At 40.3% G+C, this 24,994-nt stretch overlaps 1 protein-coding gene across 1 annotated transcript in view; it reads left to right on the forward strand.

The window, feature by feature from the left end:
- The window catches only part of LOC100931225 (zinc finger protein 471-like), a 58,208-nt gene extending 34,311 nt beyond the window's left edge, over positions 1-23,897 (forward strand). The window contains exons 7-10 of the mRNA XM_031961841.1: positions 7,752-7,763; positions 17,696-17,822; positions 18,785-18,853; positions 21,386-23,897. Of these exons, the coding sequence (XP_031817701.1) occupies positions 7,752-7,763; positions 17,696-17,822; positions 18,785-18,853; positions 21,386-22,566 (1,389 nt within the window). The 3' untranslated portion in view covers positions 22,567-23,897. The remainder of the gene's footprint in view (positions 1-7,751; positions 7,764-17,695; positions 17,823-18,784; positions 18,854-21,385) is intronic.
- The last annotated feature ends 1,097 nt before the right edge of the window (positions 23,898-24,994 follow it).

Here is a 24,994-nt window from a genome sequence, read left to right on the forward strand (position 1 = left end):
TGTTTAACAATAGATAGTGCACATTAGAGAAAAACTTTTGAGTGTCTGGATATATATATATATATATATATATATATATATATATATATATTAATCCCTAAGTAGACATGAGAGGTTCCATAGTAGAAGAAAAATCTCATTCATATAATCCATGTGGAAAATCTTTCAGGCTCACTTCATCCCCTAATTTCCACCAGAAAATCCATAGACGATTGAAATCATAGATAAAGGCATAAAAATTGAGGACAGAGCTTGTCAGTCAGCAGGGATTTTCTGCTTGGGAACAAATCTCCTCTGGACTTGGCACAGGAAGGTCTTTAGCCCAAGTTCATCTGAGTTTACATCTGAGGATACGGAGGGGAGAGAAGAATCACATTTACCTGGAAGATAAAGGTGACTAGACACCACAATATTCACAGTGTAAAAAAAAAAATTAGAAAAATTGTCTTTGTAGAAAGGTTTTCATGTGGATCTCATACTTTCTAAATAAATCTTGCTCCAGATTAAACTTATCAATATAATGATGACAGAAGCATCTTCCTACAGCATAAATTTCATTCAACATTGCAATTTTACAATGTGTATAAAGGTTTGAAAATAGATTGAGTTTGTAAATATGTAGAGAATTGACTCTAATTTATAAGAAATCAAGCCATTCTCCAATTGATAAATGGTCAAAAGATATGAACAGATAATTCTCAGATGAAGAAATTGAAACTATTTCCACTCATATGAAAGTGTTCCAAATCACTATTGATTAGAGAAATGCAAATTAAGACAATTCTGAGATACCCCTACACACCTGTCAGATTGGTTAAGATGACAGGAAAAAATAATGATGAATGTTGGAGAGGATGCAGAAAAATTGGGACATTGATGCGTTGTTGGTGGAGCTGTGAACAAATGCAACCATTTTGGAGATCAATCTGGAATTTTGCCCAAAAATTTATCAAACTATGCATACCCTTTGATCCAGCAGTGTTACTACTGGGCTTATACCCCAAGGAGATACTAAAGAAGGGAAAGGGACCAGTATGTCCCAAAATGTTTGTGGCAGCCCTGTTTGTAGTGGTCAGAAACTGGAAAATGAATGGATGCCCATAAATTGGAGAATGACTGAAAAAATTGTGGTATCTGCACATTATAGAATATTATTGTTGTATAAGAAATGACCAGCAGGTTGAATACAGAGAGGATTGGAGAAACTTACAGGAACTGATGTTAAGTGAACTGAGCAGAACCAGAAGATCACTATATTATACCTCAACAACGATGCTGTGTGAGGATGTATTCTGGTGGAAGTGGATTTCTTCGACAAAGAGAAGATCTAACTCAGTTTCAATTGATCAGTGATGAATAGAAGCAGCTACACCCAGAGAAGGAACACTGGGAAATTAGTGTAAACTGTTGGCATTTTTGTTTTTCTTCCCAGATTATTTTTACTTAGGATATACTGTCACATATTTAACATGTATAGGATTGCTTGCATCTGAGGGAGGGGGTGGAGGGAGGGAGGGAGGGGAAAAGTCAGAACAGAAGTGAATGCAAGGGATAATGCAGGAAAAAATTACCCAGGCATGGGTTCTGTCAATAAAAAGTTATAATTATTAAAAAAAAAAAAAGAAAATAGATTGAGTTTGTCTCTGAAATCCCAAGATTTCTTATTACTCCTGTATAATAGTCCATGGCATTCCTGTGGTATAACCTCAGCCATTTTGCTCACTTTGCTTGATGATATTAGGTGATAGAAAAAGTCATAGTCTAAATGTTTTTATTCTCCTGGATATTTATTTTTGTAATGATGTTTTTAGACTGGTGAACACAACAGATAAGGGGGCTTTTTTGAAGGGGCAAAACCAGATTTCTCTGATAATTACTGACTGTGTAACTTTGGGCAAATCACATAATCTATTCCTACCTGACTTTCTGCATCTGCACAAACTTTATCAGGTCAAAATGCAATAAAAATTTTCATTAATAAAGGACTATGTAAACAGATTAAAAAATAATTTGAGATTAAACAACTGAATCTTATCGAGTGGGTTAACGAATAAATTTAAACATAAGATCCTGACAATGAGACAATATTTCAAAACATTTGGAATAAAGCAAAAGCCATGCTCAGAGGATATTTTATATAACTAAATGCTTACATCAGTAGAATAAAGAAAAAGCAAACCAATGAATTGGATATATAAAAAAGTAGAAAAAAGAATGAATAAAATCTCTTAAACACTAAATTGGAAATCCTAAAAATTAAAGAAGAGATTAATAAAATTGAGTAAAAAACCAAATGCATTTATACAATCATGGTTTTTATGAAAATAAAAGATAAAATAGGCAAATCAGTAATATTTAATAAGAAAAGGAAACCAAATCCCTAGTGTTAAAAAGAGGAAAGATAATATATGACTAATGAAGCTGAAATTAAATCTAGTGTAAGGATTGTTTCAATACATAGCAAAAATGCAAAGAAAGCAAAGAGAAAATAATATATCTACACAGACCTGTTTTAGAAAAAAATTAGAAATTGAAGAGGGCATAAAAATAAGATAAGAGAAAAGCATTAGAAGAGATTCATATCCATCTTTTAAAAATCAAGTACAATATTAAATTATTTGGAACAGTAAGTAAAGAAAGGATCCTCTCAAACTCCTTTTATAAAGCAATATGTGATAATAATACTTCAAGAAGACAGAGAAACAAATCATTAGCTAAAATATTACAAACATACATTGTAACTTAAGTCAGATTTATACCAGGAGTGTAGGATTTTACTTAAAAAAAATTAACAATTGATTCTATCAATAATAAAAGTTTTAAAATCATGATTATATTAATACATGTGTAATGTTCTGATTAACTTTCTGGAGGTCTTGAGACCAGCCTTCATTTTAGCCAAAGCACCATGAGAATAACCAGGTATAAAGTCCAAAAGTCTTTAGTGTCTCCTTCACGGTCTGTCTCCTTGACTGGGCCCCAGATAGCTTTCTGGAGGCCCTTCAGATGGGCCTTGTTCTCAGTGGAGGAAGCAGGAGAGCCACCCCAAGATAGAATGTCTCTCTGAATCTGAGACCTTGAGCTCCTGCTTATACACTCTATTATAATTACATCATTACATTATACTGAGTATATACTGAGTCTCATTCTATCACTAGGGAACCATTATTTGTTGTTAAGATTAAATCAATCATACCGAACGAGAGAACTCACATGCTGAACTAGATAACCATTGTCTTATCAATTCCACCGAGTTAACACCTTGTAAGAATCCTTGTTTCAAGTATATTTCTCCAGAATTCTGGCCCATGACATCTCCAGCTTTCTTTTGTTTTCAGTCATAGGTGGTCATGTGCCCCCTGACTTCTCAGGGAGGTGAAAACCCCAAAAGGAGGTGATGACATCCTCCCTGAATTCTCAGAAAAGGGAGTGAAAACACCAAAAAAGGAGGTGACCAGGTCCATCCTGATGTCTCAGGAAGAGATGAAAAGGGAAATGGGGAGTCAAACCAGATTTTGTTAGCAGGAGATGAGTTCATTTGGTTTTTTTATTAAAGCTTTTTATTTATAAAACATATACATGGGTAGTTTTTCAACATTGACCTTGCAAAACTTTCTGTTCCAAATTTTTCTCTCCTTTCCCCTACCCCCATCCCTAGATAGCAGGTAATCCAATACATATTAAATATGTTAAAATATATAGTAAATCCAATATACGTATAGGTATTTATACAGTTATCTTGGTGCATGAGAAAAATCAGAAGATGACTTCATTTGCTAAGGCTACATGGCAAAATTACCAAATAATATGAATTCAGCTGATTGCCTGTCCTCACTTAGCAGTGAGGCAGCCTGTGACTTTCTAGACCTTGGTGGGGAAAGGGCTGGAGGACAAGCTGACACAAAACACAGGCCAGATGGGAGATATGAAGAGCAAATTCTGTTTATTCATCTGAAGATAAGGGTTTATATGTCTTATACTAAGGCAATAGTCAGTATGTTCTCCTGGGAACATTAGTCTTTTCTCATGGAACTATTAGCTATGAAATCACCCAGACAGTTTCCTCCCTTCCTTTCAATCTCCAAGGACATCCTTTTCCCTAGCGAAAGAACAAAGAGGTGGTGAGGGAACATCCTGAGTTCTCACAGTCATCAGACAGAGGACAAGCTACAGAGAAAATCTGAGCCAATTTTTATCCTCTGCCTCCTCAGAGCTGTTCTTCAACCTCTCCCTGTTCTTGTGTGCTACCTTGAGATAATGAAGGGATGCTTGAAACTCATCTAAGGAGTGGCAATCATGTATTAGAAAACTGTAACAAAACATATGCAAGGCAGAAAATGTAACAGCAAGCTTGATACATTATTAAAAGGATTGAGGTGGTTTCTCCAATTCAGCACTCTGACTGCAATATCATAAGAAGCAATACCGTCAATATGAGAATCAGTTACTTTATGTTGTATCTTAGAAAAATGACTAATTTCCCATGTAATATTTTCAGAATGCCAAGCACCCTGTAGCTTGTTCTATATTTGCTTAATTGGTAAATTGGTAGAGTTTGAATAAGGAGTTACCCAGAGAAAAGAATAATGATAATCACATTCCCAATTGAAGAGTTTCTAAGTTGTACATGCCTACTTATTGCTCTTACTGATTGTTCTAAAACATCCAATTCTTGTGGCATCACAGCGTCTACATCAATTTGATGTTGTAAAGCTGCAGACGTGAGAAAAGTCCAGTGTGACAGAGTTGACTCAGCAAAATGAAAAGGAGCCCAACCATTTCATCGCCCCTCTGTCCTTCATCTCACCCCTTATTGTCAAACCTGAGGAGATGGCTATGCGCATTTGGTCAATCAGTGACTCTGTGTTGGCCCATGACCAACCTCATTGGTCCATGTAGATGTTTTGACAACTGTTCATCAGGCCAGCCTATGGGCCTGCTCATTAGTTTGGCAGGACAACTTGAAAAGTCTGTCAAGGTCTGCTCATTAGACTGTTTGTTATTAATGGAATTCTGTATTTTGTGTAGACCCTCCTGGAGAATTAAGAGCAAAGTCTACCCATCAATGAGGCGGTATTTTCATTTTGCTTCATCTGTATTGGTTGGGTATCAAGCACTTTAAACCAAGGCCTTGGAAAAAAGGAACATCTCAGATCAGAAGGAAGATCTGAAGTACTATTCATTGAAGAGAGCCAGGTCCCTTCAACAAATGGTTATTGGCGCAGAGCTCTGTCCCAATGACTGTTCTTGCAAATTGGCCATTTTGGGGCCCACAAATTCCAATGGGGATAGAATGGAGGCTCACAGATCTACTGCCATCCTCTGGCCATATAAGAAAGTACACAATTTGTCTTTAGCCTTATGATTTATCACTCATGTTTGCCCTTTTAACTTTTCTTGAATCCTGTGTTTGAATGTCAAATTTTCAGTTTGGCACTGATTTTGCTTTATTTATTTACTTTTTTTTTTTTAACAAGGAAAGCTTAAAATCCTCTATTTCATTGAACATCCATATTTTACCCCATAGGATTAAATTTAATTTTGCAGCATACATACTTTTTGGTTGTAATCCTAGGTCCTTTGTCTTCCAAGACATCATATTCCAAACTCTCTATTACTTTAGAGTAGTGACATGATGGATGATCATGACTGATCATGGATGACACTGACTGTGGCTTCATGTTACTTCAATATTTTTGTTTGTTTGTTTCTGCCAGCTTGCTGTATTTTCCCCTTAATCTGACTGTTCTGGATTTCAATTATAACATTCCAATGTGTTTAGATTTTGAGGTTTAGTTCAGGAGGTGACCATGGATTCTTTCAATTTCTATTCAATCTTGTTCTAAAGTATTCGGGCAGTTTTCCTTTATAATTTATTGAAATAACAACTATTTTAAAAATTGTTCATGATGTTCTGGTTGTCCAATGAGTCTTAATTTTTTTGTCCTTGATCTATTTTTCTACTTGTGCTTTTTTCTCATGAGATATGGCATCTTTTCCTTTTTTGGGGGGAGGGGATCTTTTAATTTCCTTTAATATCACTCATTATCTCACAGAATTATAAGTTTTCATTAGAACAATTTTTTGAAAGGAGTCTGTTTCCCAAAAATATTGTCTATTCAAAAATACTGCAAATGTCTTGCATAGTTCACTTTTTTCATCTATCCCTTTGATTTTTGCAATTTTTGTTTTTTGCTAATTTTACCTATTTATCTAGCTATTAATGGATATATGTTCCATCTGCATTTTCCTTTTGAGTATTTCCTTGTAGATATTGTCTAGCCATTGTCTTCTGTGTTTGGGTTTTGAGCTTCCCTGTCCTCACAGCAGCTACTGTGGTGAGGATCTTTTTGTTTTGTTTTAAAATATATTTTTTTAATGGTCTTTCAAGGGCAGAGTTTTAGTATGCTACTTTTGAATAATTTCATGTGACAAATATATTACTATACTGACCATATTATTGAAATGCCTAATCTTAACAGATCAAAACCCTCCTTCAAGCCTTTCTTTCAAACCTACTTCAATTTTTCTCTTTCTATAAATCTCTCCAGCAGAGCACCAGCCCTGAAGTCAGGAAGACCTCAGTTCTCTGGTTTCAGACACTTAACTCTTCTGTGTGTGTCCCTGGGCAAGTCCCTTAAAAAAAAAAACAAACTAAATCTCTCCAATGACTTTGATTAAATATCTTCAAAACAGAATTTTCCTTCTTCTTCTTCTATATCTCATCTGTTCCTTCTCTTTCTTGTCCCAGACTATCTATAACCTTCCTCTTCATTCTCCTAATTTTTCCCTAACAGATGACCTCATTTATTATTTTCTAGATAACCCTAGCTGATTGTAATACTGTTGTCTTTGAGATTCTCAAGAGCTTACATGATCTTATTCAATTTCTAATTCCTTTCTAATGATTTATGTAGTTTTATATTTTCTAATTCATTTACAATGCCATCTCAGGGAAGTCTAGAGACTTAACCCCAACCTGCGTGGTGGGGCTAGAGACCCCTACTAAGAGAAGCCTGGCTAGAGACATCAGAGCAGGAGGATGCGGCTAGAGAGCCCTTGCAGGAAGGATATGGGCAGAGCCCGGAAAGATCTCCAGCCCAAGCAGGAGGGAGTGGGCAAGGGACTATCACTCCAAATCCAGGACCGGGTGGGGATTTCTTACGGCGGCTCTTTTCCCCCACTTGTCCCTCCCCAGCTTCCCTGCCCACCTTGTGCGACACCCGAGGTAGGGCGCTATTTGAACCCATCTTTTGAGATCCCCCCACCCCCCAAAAAATAACCTGACCACGATCAGTTCCTTTTGCGGGGGAGGTTTTTTCTTTAATTTCTCAAACTGTATATGGCCCATAAACAACTTGTAACTCAAAACAAATCAGTCCCCTTGGGCCCTTTTTCTTTTATCCCGGGGTAGGAAAGCCCCAAATCGGGGAGGCAGACACGATCACCCTCTGGCCGGCCTTTGACCAGTATTTCCTTCCGGGCGCCCCAAGGAGAGGGCAGGGGAAGGAGCGGCGGGAGGAGGGGATACGGCAAGGAAGGGGGGTAAATTGGGGGCGGGGCTCAGGGTGCGGGGGGAAGCGCTGGAGAACTCTAGCCCGGGACAGTGACATAGGAAGTCAGGAGGCGATGGCTCCATCTACAGCTCCCCCTGCATTTCTAAGTGGTTTGACCCGCATGGCTCCTCACCGGCCGCGCCTTCTCCCGCGGAGCTTCCTGGGCCAAGTGACTGGATGACCAGTTTATGAAAGGAAGGAATGGGGGTAGGCGCGCCTGGTTCTTTGGGCCCTTTCCGGGAAAGACCCCGCTTGGCGGAGGGGAAATGGGGCGGCACCAGACCGCAGTGGAAAGTGGGGAGGGGTACTGAGCAGAGGGCGTGGCTCGCGGAGCGGGGCCAGCGGAGGAGGGCCGGGGCCCGAGAGCATCCCTCCCGCCCCCGCCAGGTTAGAGCTGGGCGCTGGGCCCCGGCTGGGGTCGAGTCTCCTTTTTAGAGGGTTTTGGGAAGCGCCCCCCCCGCCATCTTGGGGCGAGCTCATTTACTTCCCCAGATGGTCCCCAAGCGAGGAGCCCTCTCGGGGTCCCGAGGTCCCGGGGCTGGCCGAGCTCCGGGCCGAGCTCCGGGCCGAGCTCCGGGCGCTGCGGCGGCGCCATGGCTTCCGCCCAGCCCGCGTTACTTTGTGATCCAGCGTGTGGCTCCTGCGCCTTTAGTCTGTGGGGAGATTTGTCCGGGGCAGCCGCTGGCCTTGAGGGGGTCCTAAGGGGCGCAGAACAAGATGACTTTTTACACCCCCTCAGAGTCCCGGAGTTCGCCCTCCCTGCCCCAGGACCCGCCTTGGACTCTGGCACCGAAGCGCCTCCTCCCCTGTCTCTTCTTTCGGGCTCCTCAGTTTCCCTGCGGAGGAAGCATCGCAGACAGGATTGTGTGTCCCCCAGTGTCTGGCTTCTCCTGGTCATTCCGGAGGGCTTCCTCCTGTCTTTTCCTGGTTGCCTTTGTCTTTGCTAATGGGGGGATCATCTGACCTCAGGAACGTGCTGCTATCAGACTGGGCTATTGAACAAGCCCTCCCTCCCCAGCTCCCCACATCCATCCCCCTTCCCACCATCCCTGTTTTTCACACCCCAATATCTCCCAAACCTCGGAATTTACAGTCCCCGGATTTATCATTGATTCCCATTTTCTCAATTTCAGACCTTGGCCATAAGGAGCCAGGAGTCCCGCCTTGTTCCTGGATCCTGATTACAAATGTGGTGGTTCTGCCTTCCCGATCAGACCCCAGGCCTTGACTCCCTGTGTCCAGGCTCCCTTTAGGGTCCAATCCTGAGATTCCCAGACAACCTCCCCAGATCCTAGGAAAACCTCAGGGCACAGTCATGCTGCTTTCCCTAGGGTCCTTATCCCCCCTCCCCCCTAAGCTTTCTGCCCTCCCGTGTCCCTGATCTCCCTCCCGATCTGTGTCAAATTTCTTCCTCCCAGATCTTACCAGGGATCTCCTTTCCCAGGCCTTCTGCTCCCTGTTTTAAATCCCTCAAACTCTGCCTTACTCCCCGCCCCCCAACAGATCCCCGGCTTCTCCAAGCTTCCCTGGTGCCTCCATCCAGAGCCATCCTTCCATCCCAGGTTTATTACATATACACAAGGTTTCTAACTCCTTCCGGATGGATACATTGTTTTCCTCCTGATTCATAGAGGAAAGTTACAGTGTTACCAGCTCTCCATCTTCCCTCCCCTCCATCTAGAGTTAGAATGATAACACTTTCTAGTAAATAATTGGCCTTAATGAGATGCCTTGGAATTGTCTTTAATGTTTTTCCTTTTTCTGGATCTTTTATATTAAATTTTCCACTGAGACGTTGTCTTTCTCTTAGAAATGCATGAAAGTTTTCAGTTTGTCAAATATTATTTTCCCCTCATTCCATATGCTATCCCAGATTTCTGGATAAATTATTCAGGATGCAAGTCCAGGTCTTTGGTTCTTTGAAATTTAATGTAACCAAACCCTTGGTCTTTTAGAGTTGAAGCTATTGGGTTTTGTGAAATCCTGACTATTTCTGCAGTATTGAAGTCTGTCTTATTTCCTGGTTGGATTGCAAGATTTTCTCCTTAACCTGGGAATTTTGACATTTGCTATGAAAACTTCTCCTGTGATCTCGTCAGCTGGAGAACAGTAGATTTTTTCTCTTGCACTTTTATCCTCTTGTTCTAGAACTTCAGGGTGATTCTCTTTCATCATTTCTTGTAATATTTATTCATATTCTTTTAAAAATAACAATTTTAGATATTCTAACAATTCTTTTATTGTCTGCCCTTGATCTGTTCTCCAGGTTTTCTAATGAGATGTTTAAGATTCTCTCATATTTTTCCTAGTTTAGTTACTTTTCTGGTGTCTCACAATGTCACTTAAATCTTTTGCTTAAATTCTATTTTTCAAGAACATTTTTTCACCTCTTTCATATTGATTAACTTTAGTTTAAGTAATTTCTTGGATTGCTTCCATTTCTCCCCTAATATTTCCTTGATCCGTTCTTTGATTTTTGAATTCCTTTTTATGTTCTTCCAGGAAGTCCTTTTGGGCTTGTCTTATACCTTTGATGTTACTCTTTGGGACAGGAATGGCTTTTTTTAACCTCCCTATCTTTTGAATGTTAACTAGATCTTCCTGTATAGCAAAGAAGCGATTGTCAGGTTCTTTTTCCTTTGCTTACTCATCCTGGATTTTCAAGTGGGTGTTATTTTATTTTTATGTAACAATGATCATTATTGTAGTCATTTGATTTCTGAGTTCTGGTTAATGCTGCCTGAGAGTTATCTCAGCTCCATATACTGTTAAGCTCTGAATTCTGCCCTGGAGGTCTACATCCACAACAATTCTCACCTAAGTCACATGCAGACTTCCTCAACTGCTGTCCTGGCAATATTTTTGCTCCCTAAAGTACTGTACTTTCCTAGCAAGTGCTCGTTCTTCCTTGTCCACTGCTGTAGCCCAGCATAATGTCTGGCCAGCTCGGCTAGCCCTCACCAGGATCCTTCAGTCTTGCCCTACTCAGTTTCATGAGGTGAAAATTCTTGAGGAAATGTGTTTTGCATTATTGCACCTATATGACCTTTGCAAATTGCTTATCATCTTAGGGTGAGAGGAAGTGACAAGGGAAGGGAGAGAATTTAGAACTGAAAATAAAATTTAAATTTGTAAAATTGTTTTACATATAATTGGGAAATAAAATACTATTTGATATAAAAAAATGAGGTCAATCAACCTCAATTCCCTCTGTTCCAAATGTCTTTTAGACATATCGAACAGTTCTCTAATTTGAGATATTTTACAATTACATGTAAGACTGAACTCGTTTTCTTTTCTTTGTCTTTTCCCTCTTCCTGTTAAGGGCCCCACTATTCTCTGGTCCCTCAAGCTCACAACCTAGATGTCCTCCATGAATTCTGTTTCTTATCCTCACTTACATCATGTCAACCCTGCAACATCTCTGCCATCCATCTTCTCTTCACTGATGTTTCAACCTTGCTGTAGATCCTTGTCACCTCACCCTTGAGTCGGCGCAGCCTGCTTGTGGGTTGCCCTGACTCCAGGCTCTCTGACTCAATGCATCCTTCATTTAGCCAACAAGGTGATTTTCCTGAAGATCCAATTTTCCCGGACTCAGTAAACACCACGGATTTTCTACCAAACTGCAAATGTGAACTCTTTCTATTCCTTGCTGATTGTGGTCAGGGTTCTTACACCTTAGTTCTTTGGGATCTCATGGCAATGGCTTCCTTGCTGTTCCAGGAAGATGATACCCTATCTCTTGCCTTCAAGAAATATCCTGGCAATGCTCTGGCACTGTCTCTCTCATTTGTGCCTGCCAGTTACCTTTATGTTCCTACTGAAAGCTTTCTTTCCATAGGAAACCTTTAACTGTGTGGGGCAGAAGACCACCGACTTCAATAAATCAGAGGCATCTTAAGGTAGAAAACAAAGGGTTTTAATTTGACAGACCTTGAGGAGATTTGACCCTGAGTGATCTGGCAGTGAAGAGAGGCAATGGACAGTAAACAGACAATAACTACATAAGGGGTCTGAGGTAACACTCCCTGTAGGTTGGACCTGTAGGTTGCCCTGATTGGTCAGGACAAATGACCTCACATTCAAGTAGTAAATAAGGAAAAATTTCTAACCCCATTACATCTTTAGGATTATTAAATTACCTTATATGGAGTTTTAATGCCAACATAGACCTAATTTTGTCCTACAAGAAAGAGTAATATGATCCCATTCTTTGTAAAACTGGTGATCTCTGGAGAAAGAAACTTGGGCATGGAGTGTAGCCAACCCTCATTCAATTTTTTAGAACACTGTCTGTATCTTGTAAGACAGCTTTCACAGTTCACTTCATCCATAAACACTCTTGCTTCCAGTGTTTCCCTCTTTTCAGTGATATCCTATTTATCTTGCCTGTAGCTTGTTTGCAAGTTATTTCTTTGCTTGTTTCTCACATTATTTTGTGAGCTTGTTGTAGTGGAGATTATTTACCTTTTTGAAAACCCTGTCATTCAGTGTCAGAGGTAGAGGGTTTTATATAGAAATCCTAAGTAGGAATGGTGGGGAAAGTGAGTTACACTACAACCATACCCTGAGTTTGATTGGTTTCCCAGTGGAAGAGGATACACAGTTCTTGGATTGTTTCAAATCTTGTGGGTTGTGACCAGCTCTTTTCCAAAGCACAGAGTTCTGTGATAAGTTTTCTGTAGTTGTCCTTTCAATTCACTTATTGTATAGAAGCACAGTACAGCATAAAAATATACATTATCAGAATGTTTGATCATTTTACTTTGCATTGTGAGTCTTGCTTCTTTACCCAGAAAAGGCAGCTCTGAGAAATCTAAAATATTAGTATATTTATTAGGAATATAATATAAAATGTTCATTATGAATACAATATAAAATCGAATAATATGAAAATCATAATGGTTGCTGTGGAAGGCTTCTAGAAAGAGTTTTCATTTTTCTGAATCTAAGAAGTTTCTGTTCATGATGATGTTTTATTCTAGAAGAGGACCACAGATAAAAGGGAGATGTCTTGATTTGTGTTTGAATGGGACATAAGGGAGGCAGTGCTCTGCCAAGTCCAGTGGCAAGATAAAGTCAGAATCCTTTCTCCAACAAAACATCAGGTGATGGAAGCATGGAGGAGGAGGAGCTCATGGGAGATAAGATGAGCAGCCTGGTGGGTAAATGGCCTAGTGAAATATGAGTCCTAGGGTGGAGTTTGGAAGCCTGGGAGGAGTCTAGGGCTGGAGAAGAGCCATTCCAATGGGCATTGGCCATGTGATAGTGGGCTGTTTTGTGGGAGGAGAGGGAGGCAGCATTCAGAGATCTTCACCCTGCATGATTTTGGGATGAGGTCCCACCCTCCAGGCTTCAGGGCCTAGGCTGGTTGGGGCTCTCAAGCCTCAAAGAACATTCCTGGAATAGATTAATGGGAAGCAGGAAGGCTTGGAACTGAGATCTCTGGGCATTCTCTTGGATCTGTCATTTTCTACTTAGTGCAACACATCTCTACTGGGGTAGGACCCAGGTAGGTGTGAGCGAGGGCTCTTCACAAGTCCTGGCTTCTGCTGGCTGTGGTTGCCTAAGGGTTCATACGTCTTATTTGCTCTGATGGCCAGTGTCCTCCCCTTCTGTCATTACAGCTTCCTTCCAGGTCTGGCTAGTTAAGGAATTCTTAGCCCCTACCTCTTTGTCAGGTTCCTAAACACTTCAGAAATATCTAGTGTTGCCTCTTCCTCAAGCTTACCATTAGGTCATATTTGCCCAAAGATCAGACTTTCCCTATAGTAACCCAGGCTCCCCTTCTGGACCGGTGTCCTACCTCTGCCTCCTGCTCCTGTTTACTTTATTGATTGTGAGGCTTTAGATATGATTTCTTATGAGGTTCCACAGGTTCTGCCTTTCTGCCCCCAGGAACCTTCCTTGATTGCAGGAACTAAAGCTGTTTCCTGGGCCAGCTTCTCTGGACCCAAACATCTTGGGCTTCTTCCCAGGCATGTGGCTCACTGTTTCCACATTCCCTTTCAGGATTCTAAGCCTAAAATCTACCCAAGAGTCTTAGGAATCTTCCCCCATATTCTACTATATTTCAGGACTCAGCCATCCTATTTTTTTCTGATTCAGCTACTTATCTAAATCACTTCTGGAAACTTAAATTTATTCTTTTTAACCCAGGCTTTCCAACTCCCTGTCCTCTCCCTCACCACAGGTCCTAGGAGCTGAATCCCAGACTAGATTGTCTCCCAGCCTTAGGAGGCATCCTCTTGTCTTTCCCTGGGGGCTCCATCTCAGAGGCCTTAGCTTTGTGCAGGATCCCTCACTCAGTTTATTGTCTAGATAATATGTCTGTTGGGCAGAAGGGATGCAGGGAGGATTAAGTATCACTGGCAGGGAGATTTCTGACCTGAGTCAAACATTGAGACATTAGGACATTGAGGTTCTACATACTCTCATCCCATCTGAGCTTTAAATCCCTCCTGCCTCTTGGTTCTTTAGGAGGGTGAGGGAGAGGAAAGTGTCAGAAGAGTAGGAGTAAAAAAGTTGAGCCCATTTTCAGTTTTATACCTTCCCATCAAAGTCATCTTATTCCTTGTCCCTTCTATCTGTATATACTCCTGACTGCCCCTATGGCCAGTAACCCTGGGGACTTTTCCCTCCCCAGTTTGTTGTTTTTGACAAGGTAAAAGAGGCCATTCTTGTCTTCATCCCTTTCTTAGCTTTAATTCCTCTGTGGGTCAAGGTCTGCACTGCTTCCAGGACCATCTCCAGTCATCCTGATTTATATCTGGCCATTGGAACCAGGTGGCTCTGGAGAAGGTGATGAGGCTGGAGACTTCACACCTCACCAACCTCTTCTCCCTTGTCCTAATTAAATTAATTAACTTCCCAATCTTGGCTTCCCCTTCCTAATATCTAGGTCCTCTTAGAGAACAAAGGCCAAAGAACAAGCCAGTAGAAATTCAGTTTTTAACTAGAGTTAAAAGTATTATCTCACATAGAGACATAAACAGTTTAGTCTTGTTAACTTAGCTATTTCATTTTCTTTACTCTTTATTTTTTTATGCTACTCTTGAGTCTTTTATTTGAAAATTGGAATTCTCTGTTCTGCTCTGGCCTTTTCATCAAGAATGTTTGAAAATTCCCTTTTTTTGTTGAGTGTTTCCCCACCCCCCCACCCCCCCGCAAAGATGATGTTTAGTTTTGTTAGGTAGTTATTTAGGCTGTAGTCCATGCTTCTTTGCCTTCTGGAATATCATATTGCAATCCTGACTGTGTCTGAACAATATATGAGTTGGTTCTGGCTGCTTCTAAATACTTTTCTTGACCAGGGAGTTCTGCAATTTGGCTATAATATTCCTTGGAGTTTTCACTTTGGGATCTCTTTCAATAAGTGGTCAGTTAATTTTTTCCATGTATATTTTCTCTATATTAGCTTCCAAATTTTTAGTGAATTATTTTCTTAACCGAATTTTCTTTTTTATTTGGCCAATTCTTTTAAAGGAGTTGCTTTCTTGAATGGATTTTTGTGCTTTCTTTCAACCAAACTAGTGACTATTTTTTTTCATGATTCTCTAGTTCCACTCTCATTTCTTTTCCTAATTTTTATTCTACTTCTCTTATTGGATTTTAAAAATCCTTTTGCTGCTCCTCCAGGAGGACTATTTGGACTTGTGACTAATTCATATTTCTCTTTGAAACTTTGCATTGGAGGCATCTTGATCTTGTCTTCTTCCCAGTTTGTCTTTTGACTTTCCCTTCAACCATAATCATTTTCTAGTGTCAGAACTTTTTTATTTTGTTGTGTTGTTTTTTTTCCTCATTTCCCAGACTATACTGTGGCCTTTAAGGTTGAGCTCTTCTCCTGAGCTGATGATACTGTCCCAACTATTTTGCTCTGGAGCCAGAAGCTTGGTTACTGACTTCCTGCTTCAAAGACAGAGCCTTAGGGGCTGGCTCCTTGCCAATTGTGCCAAGGGCTCTGGAACTGATTATTCACATGCTGTGCCATTCACCATTGGGGGCTAGACCTGCGGTTGATCTGTGCTGGGGTTATGTTTACCTTTTATCCAAGTGAGACAGATCTTTCTTGCAGCCCTTCTAAATTATCCAAGGCTGAAAAATTGTTTCTCCACATTGTTTTTTAGGTTCTGTCACTCCACTATTAATTGAAAGTTATTTCATAGGAAACTGGAGAGAGTTCAGGCAATATCTTACCTTTTCTCTCCCATCTTGACTCCACCATTTTCATTTTCCAACCTGCCCCTCTCTTCAGCCTCCCTCACTCTATTGGTTGGGGTCTCTGCTCTAAGGTCAAGGCCAAGGGCATAGTAACTCCCCTAGAACCTCACACTCTCTAAATTCCTCTAGGCTAGCCTCCTGTCTAGAAAAATAAGGGAAAGATATCTGTTCCACTATAATCATCCTGCCCCAACAGCCTGCAGAGGACCAAGGCCTGGCTCAAGCAGAGAGCCTGCAGCCAGAAAGGGTCACACAGCTAGAAAGTATTAAATGTCTAAGTTCAGATTTGAATTCAGGTTCTTTTTTTTTTTCAGGGCCAGTGCTCCATCCACTACACCATCTAGCAATCCTATTATAATTTATTTTTATCTTAAATTCAAAATAAGAGAAGAAAAAAATTTCAGGTAACCAGCAGAACATAACAGCAGATTCCATATAAAACAAACCTACATAATAAATGCCACACATTGTTCAGGAACTGTCCAGTGTTTCTTGGCTTCCTGGTTTGTTTTCTTTTATTTCATTTAATTTTCTTTATCTCTTGAGATCCCTCCATGCCCCCAAAGCTGTAATTAGGTACTTCCAGAATAACTCCATCATACTCGGCTCATCCCAGGGTTTTCTATCCCTTCACGATTGCTTGGGTCAAAACAACAGGCATTTAGAAAGAAAAGAGGCTCTTTGGGAATATAGAGGAGATGCAAAGAAGGAAAAATCAGTCCCTACCCTCAAGAAGCTTCCATTCTAACATGGAAGACAACATTTTGGCAGCTGCGTCCACACCAGCTCTGTACAGTGTAGGTGGGAGGCCTTTGCATGACTGTGCTTCCAAGTGTTCTCATAGAGAATGTGACCTTTGAGTAAATCCCTTCTCTCTGCTTCAGTTTGGTTTTGTAAATGGATGATCATTGGGTCAGATCCATTAACAAGTGTGTGATTGAAAAATTTGGAATGCAAAATCTTACAAAAATGAATGTTGAAAACTATCTGTACTTGCATTTGGAAAAATAAAATACTCTTGGGGAAGAATAGTGTTGTCATTTGGATAAGATAATTTCTGGCTTTTGGAAAATTCACAAGATCTTTTTTCTCCTCAGTGATCATGGAAATGTTTTAGCTCTACAATACATAATATTTGCCAGCTTCACAAATACACTTCATGCCATTTTCTTAATATAGCACTGTCTGATTTCACCTTCAAAAATCCTCATCTCTCTCATAGAAACCTTAACTTTCCTGATTTCACAGAAACTACTGTGTGGAAAAGGTGAAGAACTTACAGATCAAGTACATATTGATCAGAGACTATTAGCTAAAGCCTTAAAGGCCTCAGTTGATGAAGCATGTGATTTTAGATAAGGCCTGGACTATATTCCCTTGTTCAAAGCAGGATGTGTGGTGAGAAAGCTATACATCACCTTATCTACTACATTCCACTGACCAAATAGGGGAATAGAGACTTATGTGACCCACACCATATAGAGGGTGGGATTTGGGGGGTTCTTTGTCTGAAACGTATAAAAACTGTGAGGATTTTCAAGGGACTGGCTCTTTCCTACTGTGAAATTCGGCTCACAAACCAGGATGGGGGTCCATTTCTCGAGATTCTAATCTGCTTTTTATGAGTGATCTCTGAGTAGTCAATTTGGGTAGGTCTCTTTGTCCCAAACACTACCATTTCCTGGTAAGACATTTCTCAATTTTATTCCAACTGAAAATATAAAATGTGTTTCTCTATATTCCACTGGTCTTTCACTTGGTTTCAATGCTGGCTCTAAATCCTGTAAGGGCTGTCACCTTTGGGCAGATCCCTCTCCATGCTTCAGTTCCCTTCTGTAACTTGAGGAGCATTGGATTAGGTCAGTTATGAAGCATGCTTCAACTCTTAAGTCCTCTGGGTGTTGGTGTTGTAGGAGTTGGTGACCTTCAAGGATGTGGCTGTGGACTTCAGCCCAGAGGAGTGGGGTCTGTTGAACCCGGATCAGAAAGAGCTGCACAAGGAGGTCATGCTGGAGAATGCCGAGAACTTGCTCTCCCTGGGTAAGGAGTGCTTCCCTTGGAACTCTTGAACTGCCATCAAAAGGATGTCATCCTCCCCTCCCTAGGGTGCAGAATTTCAGGTTTTTACCAGTTCTTAGAAAGGCCCAAGGGCTGCCTCTTGTCCCCAAGAGACAGGGTCCTCCTCCTGCCTGGTTCTTCTATGAGTGGTCTTTGCATTGTAGGATGGGAACCTGGCAGTTTTGTCTGCAAACCTTATAAAAACTAATCCTGCCCCTTTTCCCTGAGCATGGGATAGGAGAATGAACCCCCTTCTTCTTTGGGGAAAGCTTTGTCTTTGCAATGTTCTTTTTGGTTTAAAAAAATAGATTTTTATCTCACTGCCCCTGGTGTAACTCATAAATCCCCAGCACAGCAAGTAGGTCCTTGTTCTTCCTTCCTACATGCCCCAAAGGCCTGTACAGATACAGGGAGAAAAAGAGAAGGAAGGAGGTCTTTCCATACATTTGCTGGGATCCAAGCCATGTGCTCAGAGCTTCCTTCATGTACATTATCACACTTGATCCCTACCAAAACCCTTTGTGTTGGGTGCCATCTTATCCCTATTTTACAGATCTGGAAACTGAAGCAAAAAGATGAAATTACTTGCCCAGAGTCACACAGCCAGGACGTATCTAAATCCAAATTTGAACTCGGGGCTTCCTGATTTCAGGCCTGGTGCTCCCTTCTCTGTGCTACCAGTTGCTTTTAATGTCCAGAAAATGGAAGCTGTGGGATGGGGCCATCCTGCTATGAAGGAGGCAGCAAAATCAAGATCTTCTGATTCCAGATTTCCTGCATGGCCTCCTTTCCCCTCTGTCCTCTTCCCCTGGCAGTAAACACCCTGAAAAACATCTTTGAGTTGCATTTGGAACTACCAAGTTGGCCTTGCTCCCCGGCCCTGTTCCAATGAAGAATAAATGACAAGTTTCAAGACTCACACCCACTATCTTCTCCCTGCCCAGGACTTCCAGTTCCCAGAGAAGATTTCATCTCCCATGTGGAGAGAGGTGGCCTGAGGAACTCCTGTCCTGGTGAGTGAGTTGGAAGCTGGGGTGCAGGCTGCTATCCCAAGAGGCTTCTTCATGTGATGGGCATGGGGGTGGAAAACTGGCTTGGAATTCCTTTTCAGATTCTTGTGGGAGTGAGATCCTGAGCACCTCACTAAATCTCTGATCCCCAGTCTCTTCATCTATAACATGAGGGGATTGGATTCTCTGGCCTTTCAGTTCCCTTTTAATGACGAATCAATGATCTTATTGGAAGTATTTGTTGGAAATTTTAGGATGTCCAATTATCTACAAAGAAAGAAAGAGGTCTCAGGCTGTCTAATATGACTATTATTAGACCTTCCTTAAGCCTAAAAGCATTTTTACTTTTTTAATATTTATTTAAAAATAAAAACAAAATAGAAAAAGACAGAAAAGAACAATTTAAAAAATGTTTTATGTTCAGCAGAATATAAGAGAGCATTCAATATATGTAATAATAAATTTTCATAAACCATAAATGAAAGATATTGTATTCAGAGCCTTCCATTAGTTTTTGCTTCCTTATAGGTTTTCTTTTGTTCTCTGCTGTGCCCTTTTTACTTTATTTCTTTTTCCCCTTTCATCCTCTGCCCACTCTCCACACTCAGGCTACAGTTAAGCACAGATCTATATAGGAAAAGCAACAACCTTTGAGAAAACCGGTCACAGGCTGGAATCAATCAATTGGAAGACTCTCTTCCTGCCTCTCTCCTCCCTTCCTCCCTTTGTTCTCTCTCCCTCCCCTCTCTTCTTCCTTCCTTGCCTGTTTCCTTCTTTTTTTCTTCTTCTTTCTATCCCTCTGTCCACCTAGGATATCATATACCCTTACCTACAGATGCTCTTTCTTATCTTTCTTTTTTTCTTCTTTTTTTGCTGAGGCAATTGGGGTTAAGTGACTTGTCCAAGGACACACAGCTAAAAAGTATTAAGTGTCTGAGGCTAGATGTGACCCCTGGTCCTTTTGACTTCAGGGCTTGTACTCTATCCAATGTGCCCTAATTCCTTTCTTAAGGAACAAACCTTAAATCAAAATCAGTCTAATTCTCATTGACCATCCATAGGTCCTTTGCTAAACTCCACTTGGTCTTTGTTTGGGTCCTGATACACTCAGATTGAGTATAAATTGCAATCATTTCTCCTTTGGCCAGACACCCTGAGGTTCTTCCCAGAGTCGCTCATTCATTCATTTTTATTTATTGAGATTTTTTTGGTCCAGAAGAGAGAGGAGAATCTTTACCTCCATTGATCCCTAATGTTAATCAATGGATGCGTGCAGCCTCAGTCACAGGAGACCTGTTGGGACACCTTACCTTAAGAAGGGCCAGGTCTTCCTCTGCATCCAGAGCCATCTGCAGTAATCCTGATCTGTACCTGGCCATGGGGATGTAGATGGCTGTGGGGGGTAAAGTGAGGCCAGTGATCTTGGACACCTCCCTTACTTAAATCCGAGTCACTCACTACATAACTGACAGCTTCCCTTAGGTTAGGGATATGGGAGGGAAGACTCCTAGTTATTCCATAACAGGATTAGAAGCCCTAGGCCCTTGTTATTTTCACTATGGGATTTGTTCATAGGTGAGAGGGAGTAGGAAAGAGACAGAAATAGAAACATCGATTTGGCACCTCAGAGGGACCAACATGCAAGCATTGAGTGGGGTTAGGCCATATGATCAGCCCTGAGTAATATCAACCAATCAATAAACATTGATTAAGCACCTGTTCTGTTGTGTGCATTGCATTAAGCCCTGGGTATATAAAGAGAAGCTGTCAACAAGTTTTAAATCCAGCATAAAAACTTGGGGATGGTTTGAGAAGAAACAGCAGATTATGAAACATATTCTTAGCAAATTCAGGCAAAGGAAAGAGTTTTATATGGAAATGCACCATGTTCAACAGACATATGTATATAAAGAGAGAGGGGAAGGCAAGTTTAGGAAGGAAGGAAGGAATAGTTGAGATGGAGAGAATCAAAATAGGTGACAATGATAGCAGTTAACAAGCATATGATGCCTATTGTGTGCCAAGAGCATTTCATGCTCACAACAACCTGGGAAATGGGTACAATTATTACCTTCACTATGCAGGAAAACTGAGATAAAGAAGCACATTCCCAGGGGTGCAGAGCTAGACTGTGCCTGAGTTTGAATTTGAAAGAAAGGATGGAAAGTAAAATGGAGAACATCTGTCTAGTACAATAGATTGAGATGTCTCAGTTTCCAGGTTCAAGTTGTAATCTCTGCTGTAGGGAATTGGATCAGGTTACTCGGCCATTCAGAGTTCATAGCCTGGTTTCTACATCATGGGAACCTTCACCTTACCTTTGTCTCAGCTTTATTGTGGGGGTCAAATGTCATTGTATTGTGGGTGGAATTCTGTGTTAATTGAATCATTGGTATGAGCTAATAGCATTTAGAAATGATTTTTTCTGTCCATTTCAGTTCGAAATCTTTTTGCCTGAAGAAATTAAATGTCCATTTTTTTTTTCAGCCAGCATTAGAGGATATATTTATACATGTGTATTTTTGTTTGTTTCAGATGCAGAGACACAATTTGACATGAAGGAGATGAGTAGAAATCTGAAAATGATCTCATGGAAAGAGCTTTTTCAATATCATGAATACAGGGCTGTTCTTGGTGAGCACAAAAGAAACCACACTGGAGAGGAACAGTGTGAATGGAATAGACACCAAAAAGCTTTAAAAAAGAGTTCCAGTATTCCTAAAGATAAACATATACACATTGAAGAGAAAACACCTCAGTGTTATGAATGTAATAAAGCTTTTCTTGTACTCTCTTCCCTTGCCAAGCACCAGAGAATCCCTGCTGGAGAGAAACCTTATGAATGTAAGAAACATGGAAAGACTTTGAGAGAGCAATCTCCTCCTGCTAAACATGAGAGAATTCACACAGAAAAACAATCTTATATATGTAATCAATGTGGAAAGGATTTCCAGTATTATTCCAAATTGGCTCAACATCAGAGAATCCACACTGGAGACAAGCCTTATGAATGTAAGCAATGTGGAAAGGCTTTTACAAAGCGCTACTACCTTGATGCACACCAGAGAATCCACACTGGAGAGAAGCCTTATGAATGTAATGAATGTGGAAAAGCTTTCATTCAGAGCTCCAGTCTTCTTGAACATCAGAGAATCCACACTGGCGAGAAGCCTTATGAATGTAATCAGTGTGGAAAGACTTTTATACGGAGTTACAGTCTTCTTGAACATCAGAGAATCCACACTGGAGAGAAGCCTTATGAATGTAATCAATGTGGAAAGACTTTCACACAGAGTTCCAGTCTTGCTAAACATCAGAGAATCCACACTGGAGAGAAGCCTTATAAATGTAATGAATGTGGAAAGGCTTTCACATATCGCTCCTACCTTGATGCACATCAGAGAATCCACACTGGAGAGAAGCCATATGAATGTAATGAATGTAGAAAGACTTTCATATATCGCTCCCATCTTGCTGTCCATCAGAGAATCCACACTGGAGAGAAGCCTTATGAATGTAATGAATGTGGAAAGACTTTCACATATCGTTCCAGTCTTGCTATTCATCAGAGAATGCACACTGGAGAGAAGCCTTATGAATGTAATGACTGTGGAAAGGCTTTTACACGGCGCAACAGTCTTGGTAAACATGAGAAAATCCACATTGTACAGAAATCTCATGTGGAAACCTTCAGACAAAGCTCAAATGTTGCTTAACAACAGAGAGTGAACATTAGAAAAAAACTTTTGAGTGTCTGGATCATGGTAAAGTTTTTGATATATATTAGTCCCTGACTAGACTTGGGAGATGCCATGCTAGATGTAAAACCTCATTCATATAATCCACATGAATTGCCTCCCGAAAATTCCTAGATGATTGAAATCATGGATAAAGGCATAAAGATATAGAACAGAGCTTGTCAGTTAGCAGGGATTTTCTGCTTGGGAACAAATCTATGGACTTGGCATGGGAAAGTCTTTAGCCCAGGTTCATCTCTGAGTTTTCATCTGAGGATACCGAATGGAGAAAATTATAAATGTGCTGAATGAAGACTTGCCCTTATCTGGAAGATAAGGATCACTATAAATCACAAGTTTCGCACTGGAAAGAAACATTATTAAAAATGTATTTATAGAAAAGCTTTCATCTGGATCTCATCCTTTGTGTAGAAATCTTGCTGCAGATGAAATATGTGAATATAATGAATGAGGGAAGGCCTCTTCCTACAGCACAGATCTCATTAGACATTAAAATTTTATACTGTGTATAAAGTCTGAAAATAGATTGAGTTTTTCTCTGAAATCCCATGATTGGTGTCCAAAGAAGGGTTTTTATAATGGGGGAAACTAATTGTTTTACTTTCTTTTCTCAATCAACAATGAGTAAGAGATTTTTAAATCTGATTTTAAATTGTTTTTATTAATTTTCCTGTTCATTCTCTTGTTTATTCCTAAATTATTTGGCTTCCATCTGTTTGATAAGTAATATGTTCCAAGTTCTAATTTTCCTTTTAAAATATCTGTAAATATGGCTTAGGTCTCCATTTTGACCTTGTTAAATTGTATCGAGTGGGTTTGAGAACAAGTGAGACCTTTTTCAGAACACTTACCCCAGAAGAGTGCAGTAGTTAAGGCTACACTTTCAGAAACTCTCCTCCTTGTACCCTTGCTTAGTCTTGCATGAACCACTTTGCCACATCAGCAAGCTTTGTAATATATAGTTACTGTTCTTAAGTGGAGTGGGTTCCTATGACACATTGTGAGCCCTGATACAAAGTCAGGGAGAGCTGGAGTCCACTATGTGGTAAAGTTGCTCAGTTCAGAGTATTAAAATTCCTGCTCTGATACTTGCACTTTGCCTCCCTTTGCTAGACTGCACCATTTGAAGTGATGCCCTATTCCTGCAGAAATGAAATCAACTGCTTTCTGCTCTGACTCTGAGAAATATCTGTTTGAATTATTTGGGGTTGGTGATCATTGTCCCACATGATGTGAGATATCATATAAATTATTATCTTGAATTTGACAAATTTAAAAAGTAAAGATGTGGGAGAAGAATTTATTATTTGGTTTAAAAATTTTAATATTCATTGTAAAGAAAAATATACCAGTAAAACAGGTAAGTTTTCAAACATTCTAACTTCAATTTTTAATTTTGCAGAATCCAGATCAAAAGAAGAGTTCATTTTCTAAGGGCACATTTACATAATCCTCCAGAAATTATTTTAAAAATAACAGTGTTTCTAAGAAAATATTTTCCCCTAAATTCCAAAATGAGAAAAATCATAATAAAAACAATTTCATGAATAATGTTAGTGTTTTTAAAACATGAGAGGAAATTGGCAAATAACATAAATTCACTTGATTATCTTAGAATTAACTTAAGTTGCTGCCCGTCCAGCCCTAGCAGCCAGGCAGCTTGTGAGCTTCTAGACCTTGGTGGGAGAAGGGCTGGAGGGCAAATTGACATGAAACACAAGGCAGGTGGCAGAAAAGAGCAAATTCCATTTATTCATCTGACAATAAACATTTATATATCTTTTACCAAGACAATAGTGTGCTCTCCTGGGAACATTAGTCTTTTCTCGGGGGACTATTAGCTATGAAAGTACCCAGATGGTTTCCTCCCTTCCTTGAAATCTCCAACGACATCCTTTTCCCTAGAGACAGAACAGAGGGGTGGTGAGCCAACAGCCTGAGTTCTCACAGCCATCGAACAGAGGACAAGCTACAGGGAAAACCTGAGCTGGTCTGAATCCTTTGCCTCTTCAGAGGTGGCCCTTCAACCTCTCCCTGTTCTGTGTACCTTGAGATATAGAAGGGATGCTTGTAGTTCATCTAAGGAGTGGTGAGCCTGTATTAGAGAACAGTGCAGGAGGAAACATGCCAGGGTAACAAAACATATCCAAGGCAGAAAATACAACAAGCAGCTTGATAGATTATTAAGAGGATTGGGTTGATTGATCCAGTTCCACAACCTGTTTGCAATATCCTGAGGATCAATACCGTTAATCTGAGAATCAGCTATTTTATATTTATCTTAGATGATTGACTAATTTCCCATGTAATATTTTCAGAATGCAGCACCCTGTAGCTTGTTCAATATTTGCTCAGTAGTTCAATTGGTAGAGCTGGAATATTCATA

Source organism: Sarcophilus harrisii, chromosome 3, assembly GCF_902635505.1.
Source record: "Sarcophilus harrisii chromosome 3, mSarHar1.11, whole genome shotgun sequence".
Lineage (NCBI taxonomy): Eukaryota > Metazoa > Chordata > Mammalia > Dasyuromorphia > Dasyuridae > Sarcophilus > Sarcophilus harrisii.